Consider the following 9,226-nt stretch of genomic DNA (forward strand, 5'->3'; position numbering starts at 1 on the left):
TGATTGTTACAACAACAAGAAGTAACCCTGCAGTGATTTCATCAAAACACTTACTCCCTGCAGTGCATTTCAGCTTCTTATTGGAATACTTTGGATTAATAGAGCCTTAGAGGAAGAATAAAGAAGTCTTTGTGTTTGTCAAGGATTTTAAATAGTAAGTGGCAGCCTCCTAGTTTGCAGAAAGAGCAACTTGATCCTATGTGTTTCTGTTTGCAGCCATGCACATCTTGTTTTGCTGCCAACTCAAGTTCTTTTTTTTTTTGGTTTTTTTGTTTGTTTATTTTTAACTGATATTTCTATTGTCTCTGTCCCAAGAGAGCTTGATTTTCCCCTGACTTTGCACCTGGTGTGGCTGCTTTGCACCTGTGTTATGCACATGGATAATGGCACCAGTTTCACGTGCAAGGTAAAGCTTCCTGTAATACTTAGCAGGAGGTGCAAAGCAGCAGACTGGCATCAATTTTGGCAGTGTACAGCATGTGTACCTGAAGCCAAGATTAGACCTTCCAGAATAATGGAGACTTCAACAAATATCCCAAAAATGTCATTACTTCCCTCTATCACCAGCTCCTGCACTAAACACAGTTTATCAAACACATGCTTTGAATGTGATTTGAATTGAAGTGAAGCTTTTTAAAAAATATTAAATGAACACATTTGAAGCTCAGACAGAACAGTAAGTCATCTCTGACCTGCAAATTACAGGCTGAGTAATTTTCACAGTCACTCCAGGGCTGTATTTGCAATATTGTTGTAATATCAGTATAACTGTGCAGCATCTCAGATTGGAATGTCTGAGTGTTCACGGGGAAAAAGTAGAGTCCATTTACGTTTTATGCTTGCTGCTCTGGAGCTTAGGAAACCTTGGGCAGCCTAAGGAGTGACTTTGGACTGTTAGCTGTAGAGATGGTGTGTGAACATTTCTGACTTAATTTACCGATGAATGTATGTTGAGCTTGCATTAGCTAAGTATTAAATAGCAATAAAGGTATTAAGAGTTAATGGAAAATGGAGTACAGAGGGACTATTGCTTTTGAATGGTACATTTTTGAATAATTGCATTCCCGGTTGATTTGTTTTTATAGATCTCTTCCATGTCATTCGTTGTGCTTTTTGAAGTAAATTTTTGTGAGGAACAGATGAAATCTAATTTGCTATATGGCTTGCATTTAACTGTTATTTTATTGCTATGGCATTTTATGTAAGTTATTAATTGCAAAGCACATTATGATGTGCAATTTTAACTCTAGCTAATTTGATTAGCCCTGCAATACAGTACAGTTTTAGGAAACTCTTGTTAGCATGTAATAAGATCTTGCAGTTGGGAGGGGAAAAAAACCCCAAGATGCTTGACCACTACATTTTCACTGATTTACTTAAAATCACAGGGTCCTATACTAGTACTCTGCAGAACATGGAACAGTGTTTTGTCCTTCTCCAGCGCTGCTGCTTAAAGGGTTGGGAAGACTACCCATAAAGATGGCTGTATTTAGTAGTATTATCAAGAGTGATTAACCTATCTCAGTGATACGATCTTAACATGGGTTCTGAGAGCACTGTGTGTAAAGCCAAAAACCTGTTTGTGTAATGATGGGTAAATGTGCTGAGCTGCAGACACCTGTGCTTCTTTCTTTTAGAGGCCACAGATGGGAAGATAGTCTGATGATGTGGATACCAAACAGGGACTTAAAATTATTTCTAGTTTAAAGCTTTCTGAATAATCACTGAAGTTCAAATTAGGCTTTTGTGGGACTAAGCAGCAGTCCACATGAACCACAGTTGCTTATTTGTAAAACAGGAATAGCAGTGCAGTCCAGTCATCCAACAGCATGATGAGGATGGTGTTTCATCCAGGAATTTTTGTGATGCAGTAGTGTGGTCATAGGAACATTGAGATTGGGAGATTAAACAAAAATCAAACTGATGTATTCAGTGAATGCTCTCATGCAAATGTAAACATCAACCAGATTCATACATATTGACAGGATATTTTGGAAAAATGTTTTTTCTGTAGAAAATTTCTCTACTGAGGGAACACAACTTACTGTGAAAGCATTTTGGTTTCTGTGAAACTTTCTTGTGAAGGGGCCTTTGTTCCAAAAACAGAATTTACTGTCTTCATTTGCCTGTGCAGCCCCTTGTGAGCTGGGAAAGGCCTAAATTCAAGTCTAGACTCTGTTTGATTCTGAGCAAGGCAATAAATCTCTTGTCCATTTCCTAGATGTTAGGTGCAAGGAGGTTACTGGATTTTGTGGTTCTGACTCTAGTGGAGTGGTAAGAAGAAATGGCAGAATACTTCCACACTGTCCTCGAAAGAAGGATACTTGTCTTCTGTTTTCCACTGATGAGAATTATGTTATTAATTTAAATCCAGATCTTGACTCATATTGAGATGTTGTGCAGAGAACCAATGGCAAAGTTTTCTTACTTTGTTGGTCATTACCTTTGTTCTCACCTTTCAGGGTGTGCTGATGGTTGGTCCTCCTGGCACTGGCAAAACCATGCTAGCAAAAGCTGTTGCTACAGAATGTGGGACAACATTCTTCAACGTGTCTTCCTCTACACTGACATCTAAATACAGAGGCGAGTCTGAGAAGCTGGTTCGTCTCTTGTTTGAAATGGTATGTCCTGGATGATGTGATCTGGGGCTCATTAAGGTGAGAAAGGACAGCACTCCTGGTTTCCTGCCCTTCCAGCAGCATGTTGAAAGCATGGAGTTCACTGAACTGACACCCCCTCAGCCAATTAGAAAAGCCATAATTTCTGGGTTTCCACATATGGTATGTTATTGAGGATTAAGAAGGAAATGGTTCATCACCCATGTTTAGGATAGCATTTTCCAGACTCAGTAGAGAGTTATGACCTCAACAGAAACTCAGTACTTGTTTGGTTATGGGGTAGCAATCCCACAAGAAGTAGAATTGAAATTGAAAGGGGTTTGGAACAGTTTTTCTAGAAGCAATACATGCTTTAGTGCTGGTTTTGTTCTGAATGATGGTCACAAGCCTCTCAGTGAAGCTGTAGGTGCAGTCTGTCATGCAAGGTGTGTGAAGGACATGTCCCTGTGGACTATACCTGTGGGACCCTCACTGCACTCCCGCTTATGCTTAACCCTCGCCAGCCCAAAACATGGACATGAAAACTGCATGTGTTGTGTCAACATAACTATCCTGTTGTGGTAGTGTTTCTCTTCCCCTTTTCAATGTCATTTGCTGGGGAAAGCCAACCAACACTGACCCAAGGAGTACAATTTAAAGTGTATAAACCTCAGCATATGACAGATTGTAAATCAAGGTCTTGAATTCCTCTCTTGTGACAGTCAGGGAAGATATGTATGCAGTATGCTAGAAGGGCTGGGTTGTGGTCTGATGAGGGCCTGTGCTTGCTGAGCAGCCTTAATAGTGGTGTTTTCATTTGAATAAAGGCACGGTTTTATGCACCAACAACAATCTTCATTGATGAGATAGATTCCATCTGCAGCCGCAGAGGCACGTCTGACGAACACGAGGCCAGTCGCAGAGTCAAGTCAGAGCTGCTTGTGCAAATGGATGGTAACAAGGGCTTAGATCTGGCTTTGGGGCTGGGATGCTGTTTCTTTACAGGTGGGAATGTAAGAACTTGAGCCATCTGGAAAACCTGGCTTTAGAGATAAGAGAAAAATGAGGCAGAACTTGAGATGAGTGTATTTTTGGAGTGTTGAACAACAGATAACTGAAAAGGATGTTCTACTTTATTTTTTCTAAAATGGCTATTTTTAGGGGGACTTGAAAGGTCATATTAAATAGACACAGACTCCAGGAGAAGCAGATAATGGACATTTGTGCAGTTTAATGCAGGTATTTAATTTGTATTCAGTTTAAACAAAATTCTGCCCTTTGCTGGAGTCTCCAACTGTGGAACACCATTGTGAGATTTGCTTTTGCTCTGGTCTATGATGGCAACTAATATTACCCTTTTAAGTCAGACCTAGTACCTGTTTTGTGCAGGTGCACGCAACAAGCATGACCATCTGAGGAATATTGTATGGTGTAGAGGTTTGATTGCCACCTTTACATTGCAGCTGTCATAAACTGCTGCAAAAACTACTGTATATAAACTACTATTTAAAATGTTCTCAAATTTGCAGGTTCATTGTGGTAAGCTCAGGATAGGAAAGCTTTTGATCTCTTTGCAGTCCTCACTTGGTAAGCTGAGTGACTTCTATTTCTTCTATGACCAGACTCGACAGAGATAGCACTGTGAGTGGGACTGGTAGGGCTACACTTATATATGGCTCTTTTATTAGCACTGCCAAAGAAAGCCCTCTCCTGACTCAGCAAAATAATGAACTGTCCCTCTTTCATTGATAATGATGGTCTTGTGACACCTAGCTATGGAAGGTTTGGAAAGGGATACAGGACTATAGAGATCTGTATAGTCCAGGCTTTGTCCAGGCTATGTTTGTTTGTGCAGTGTTTCTCAGCAAGCATCTCAATCAATAAGAGCTCTGGATTAAAATGGCTCTGAACTGTTGTGCTTGCAGGGGTAGGTGGTGCACTGGAAAATGATGACCCTTCCAAGATGGTTATGGTATTATCTGCTACAAATTTTCCCTGGGATATTGACGAAGCTCTCCGACGGAGACTGGAGAAGAGGATTTATATACCTTTGCCCACAGGTATGTTTGATAAGGCCATTTTCCTTTCCTCTCTTTACAAGATGAGTTTAGGATTACTGTGAGAAACCCTGATGGTTTTTGATGAGCAGTGTAATTCAGGGGTTAATCATTTGTCTGGATCGCTTTATTTTTAAAGAGAGTGAGAAAAAGAAAAATACTGCTTGCTTGGGGGCTGAAAAACAAAGAGCTGTGGTGTTTCATTGCAAGCCATTGATGGGTTCTTATATTTTGAAAGAGAGTTAGTTTTAATGAGCCTGGAATTATTTTAAATGTTTAACAGTCAGTCCTTGAGTGATCATCAAAGGCAGCCTTTGGACATGTTCACAAATATTGCAAATGCACTCCATGCCCTTGCAGACAAATGGAAAGAAGTGGATCCATGAATTTTCACTTACAGGCTTAGTTCATTGCAAATCACTGCTTGCTTGCCTTTATTACTGTGCTTCCAGTCACTCAGAATGCAGCAGGCTGATTGCTTTCCTGCCCTAAGACATCTCAGCTTGTATTGTCTTTTCTAGCTGTCATTCACCTGTCCTATTAATTTTGAGGTTCCTATCACTTGAAGTTTGCATAGCTCTGTCTCTTCTTGGTACAGGGGATGCCTCATCTCCCTGCATGAGCACTCAAGATAACAAGATGCATGTCTGTGGTGACAGTGGTTGTGATTGAGTTTAGCAGGTCTAAGGACACTTAATAGTTCTACATCTTGTCTTTGCAGCTTACAGGCAGTAACAGCTCCTAATAGGATGCCTGTCTTTATGACCAATTAGTTTAAAATCCTATCAGCTCTTCCTCTTGTTTCTAATTAAACCAGATTGTTTTTTAACACAGTGTATTACACCCTGGACAACATAGGAGATGTGATCTGGTTTTATTTGTAGTCTTAGTTTCTGTTGTATCTATTCCACAAGTAAGAATGTTGTGCTGCTCTGGGCAAGTCTGAGTGATGCTTTTATAACTGTGATGTGTGATTTGATGTAGTCAGGCATTTGAACTGAAAAAGTGGTATGGTAGCATATATACACCTGTATATTGTGGAATTTGATGCAAGCATATATTCTGTAGTGTTTAATTTTCAAAATGCTGCACAGACTTGCTTAGCCCCACAGTAACAATTAGAAGAATGTTCTCTGATGCAGGATACTCACTGCAGGTATGCTGTGTGTACATTGTGCTCTCTAAATAATAAATCCCCATTTTATAGCTAGTGCCAGTTGTGTGTGATGGATAACTGTGCTCTTGACAGTTCTGCAAAGCACACAAAACCAGCAGCTCTAGACAAGCTTTCTATTTTCTTTTGTATTTCTCCTTCCCCAAAAGTTAAAAAAAAAAAAGAATTAAGGACATCAATGAATAAAACATAATGTGTTTTACTGGACATTTCTTGAAGACTTTTAGCCTTTCCTACTTCATCTGTTGCAGTTGTCCTTTTTTATAGGTCATAAAAATTGATCACTTGGGGAACAAAAATGCTGAGCTGGTGTATTTTTCCTGCACAGTGAAAGCCAGGAAACCAGTCATCCTCTTCTTTCCCACCGTTGTGCAGAATAACATGGAGACCTAAGCTGTCAAATGTGAATTCCCTCTTACAAGCTTAGGCTGCTTAACATATGTACCCAAATGCACAGATGCACATGCCCTCTACAAGAGAAATGGTTAATTGGCTGCGTAAGTGCTCATTTACACAGCTGCTTATTACTGTGCACATGCTGTATCTGGGTGGGTAAATGGGATACCTGGACATTTGTATTGAAAATATATTAATATATGTTTATTGTATTAATGTGTCTGTTTTCTATCAGGCTTCAGCTGATTTCTTGAGTCCCAGCTGAGTAAAGTGCTTAAACATATGCTTAAAGTTCAGCCTGTTGTTAAGGGGTTTGTGCCATCTGAAACTCTTTTAATAGAATCCTTATTGTAGTTCTAATGAAACTCTATGAATAATATGCAGTCAAACCCTTGAATAGGGAGTGGATCCAAAGGGATGTGAGAAGAAACAGAAATTTATGGGATTGTGCCTTTGTGCCTTTGGGTAATATGTGACCAAATGCTTTATCACCTGAGACATAACAGACGTTTTTAATGACAGATCACTTTGACAAATATCTCTCAACCATGCTGTTTTAATATACTGCATTTAACCAAATACTTTACTTATTTGATTGCACACTTCACTCTCTTTTCTTATATTGAACTCTTTTGTTCATACTTTTCACTGAAAAATCTAAGTTGTGTTTGCATCTTTTTTTAACGTAACTCTTGCCAGTCTTCAAACAAATATTTTTCCATTCTAGCAAAAGGCAGAGCAGAACTACTTAAGATTAATCTTCGGGAAGTAGAACTAGATCCTGATATCAGCCTTGAAGAAATTGCTGAGAAGATTGAAGGCTATTCTGGTGCTGACATCACTAATGTTTGCAGGTATCTCATTGCCCTTAATTTGCAAATAGAACTTTGTGGAAAGTCATCATTTGCATTATATGATCAAAGGCAATACCCACTACAGCTGAAGCCATATTCACAGTGTCTGTGTTTGAGGCACAAATGAATTTACTGTATTCACGTATTACTGTCATGTGGAATGGTCCAAAGACCATGAAGGCTTTCTATAAGATGTGGTTTTCTTGGATCTGAAGTGAAAAAAAATTATCTGAGCAAATCTTGTGTTACAATTGGCTGCATTTACTGTAGCTGTCTGCATTTGTTAATGCAGTGCAAAGCAGACTGGTTTGGTTTTTTTAAATCTTATTAGTTTAAGAGCTAGAATTCTGTAATCCAAAAAATTCCTCTCACAGAATACTTCTTTGGGAATTCTATATGTTGGATGTTTGCACAGCCTCCAGTGCAGCAGAGTCTTGGTGTCTACCTGAATCTTTTAGGTGCAAGGGAGATATAGATTATAATATCAGTATTTAATTTATTTGCATCCTGTTCCCACAATTTGTTTCATTTTTTACAAATCAGTCTTTTCTGGTGAAGGATAGGTATTTGAAGAAACTTTTCTGAAGGAAGTCTGTGTCCCTTAAGAATCCTGTCAAGAGAAACTGATCCTGTAAGAACATGGCGTGGGAATCTTTTTTCTCCTTCCCCTGCTGCCTTTCTGAAAATGTGAAATCACTTCATGGATTTGAAAACTCAGTGTGTGTCACACAGTAGCAAAATTACCTTCTCTCCCTAAGGCTTGTGTTATCCCTTGCTGGGAAAAACCTGGGGAAAGAGAAAATGTAATTCCAGACTGCCTGTGGGCCACGGTGTGAGAAAATGAGCAGTGTTCTTCAAGCTGATGGGCCAGGCTGACAGGATCTGAGCTGGGGAGGAGTCACAGAGCAGGCAGAACATGAGGAGCCAGAGGCACCGATGGCCTCAGCACGGCAGGGCCGTGTGATGCTGCCCCTGATGCCTCCTTCTCTGCCCTTCACACATCCAGGTGCTATGGACAAGCAGGCAGCCAAGCTGGGCTGCACTCTTAACCCTTGCTGACTGTCCTTTGGGGCTATGCTGCAGGGAGAAAGTTGAAGTCTAAAAGGAATGCAGTGTAAAATACAGACTACTTTTAAAAGAAAAAGTCTTTGAGTTCATCTCCCACCCTGCCCTTTTCTTGTCCAAAGTTGTAAAATTTCATCTCCATGAATCACTGTAAAAGGTTTTCAGTTTTATAGTTTTAATTATCTCTGCACATTTACCATATGCTTAAATGGGTTTTGGTGCCAATGCGTTCTTTATGTTGAATTAATGTAGTGATCTGGGAACATGGAAGCTACGAAAGATGTGAACTGCATCTTCTGTGGTAAATAAATGCTCTCTTAAGTGTTCCTGCCAGTGGTTTCTAGCAAGAATATACAATCAAAATTCATAGGCTTACAGCACATTCTGCTAGTAATTAGCTCCCATGCATTGTCCTGTGTTTCCAGGGATGCATCTTTAATGGCAATGAGAAGACGTATTAATGGCTTAACTCCAGAAGAGATTCGTGCACTTTCTAAAGAAGAGCTTCAGATGCCGGTTACCAAGGGGGACTTTGAGCTGGCTCTGAAGAAAATCTCCAAATCTGTTTCTGCTGCCGACCTGGAGAAGTATGAAAAATGGATGGCGGAGTTTGGATCTGCTTAATCTCAGTGACAGCTTTCCTTTGCTGGAGTTTTATGGTTTTTGTTGTTCTCACTTTCAAAATGAGTTAGAAATCTTTTTAAAGGTTTAATAAAAGGTCTGCCTCTGCCCTCATCCCACCCCTTTCTGGTGACAGGATCTTTTAAGCTATTTGCCTTTAAAGGGAATGAACAGAATAATGAGCTGATATTGTAAAAGATATTTTATCTCTGAAGTAGAAAAATAAGACAAACGGTAAGGGAAAAATCATACTTCTGAGGGTAGTCTTTTTATTTTTCAAATGAAGAGCAGTGTTACTTAACTTCCTCCTAGTCATTTTTTATGACTGGAGTCAATAAATCAGCTGGGCCGTGTGACTCCAGAGGAACAGACAAGGGCTTGCTGTACCCCCTGCTCTTAAGTGCTGCTTCTGCCTCCCTTGAATGTGGCATCCAAGTTATTATTCTTTCTCTCTGTGCTCAG

The 9,226-nt window shown here is 39.8% G+C and overlaps 1 protein-coding gene across 2 annotated transcripts in view; it reads left to right on the forward strand.

The window, feature by feature from the left end:
- KATNAL1 (katanin catalytic subunit A1 like 1) overlaps positions 1-8,961 on the forward strand; it is a 36,398-nt gene extending 27,437 nt beyond the window's left edge. For both annotated transcript variants that reach the window (XM_058829050.1, XM_058829049.1), the window contains 5 exons: positions 2,463-2,621; positions 3,425-3,551; positions 4,523-4,657; positions 6,952-7,078; positions 8,569-8,961. In XM_058829050.1, the coding sequence (XP_058685033.1) occupies positions 2,463-2,621; positions 3,425-3,551; positions 4,523-4,657; positions 6,952-7,078; positions 8,569-8,767 (747 nt within the window). In that variant the 3' untranslated portion in view covers positions 8,768-8,961. The remainder of the gene's footprint in view (positions 1-2,462; positions 2,622-3,424; positions 3,552-4,522; positions 4,658-6,951; positions 7,079-8,568) is intronic.
- The last annotated feature ends 265 nt before the right edge of the window (positions 8,962-9,226 follow it).

The sequence above is a fragment of the Poecile atricapillus genome, chromosome 1 (assembly GCF_030490865.1).
Source record: "Poecile atricapillus isolate bPoeAtr1 chromosome 1, bPoeAtr1.hap1, whole genome shotgun sequence".
In the NCBI taxonomy this organism is placed as follows: Eukaryota; Metazoa; Chordata; class Aves; order Passeriformes; family Paridae; genus Poecile; species Poecile atricapillus.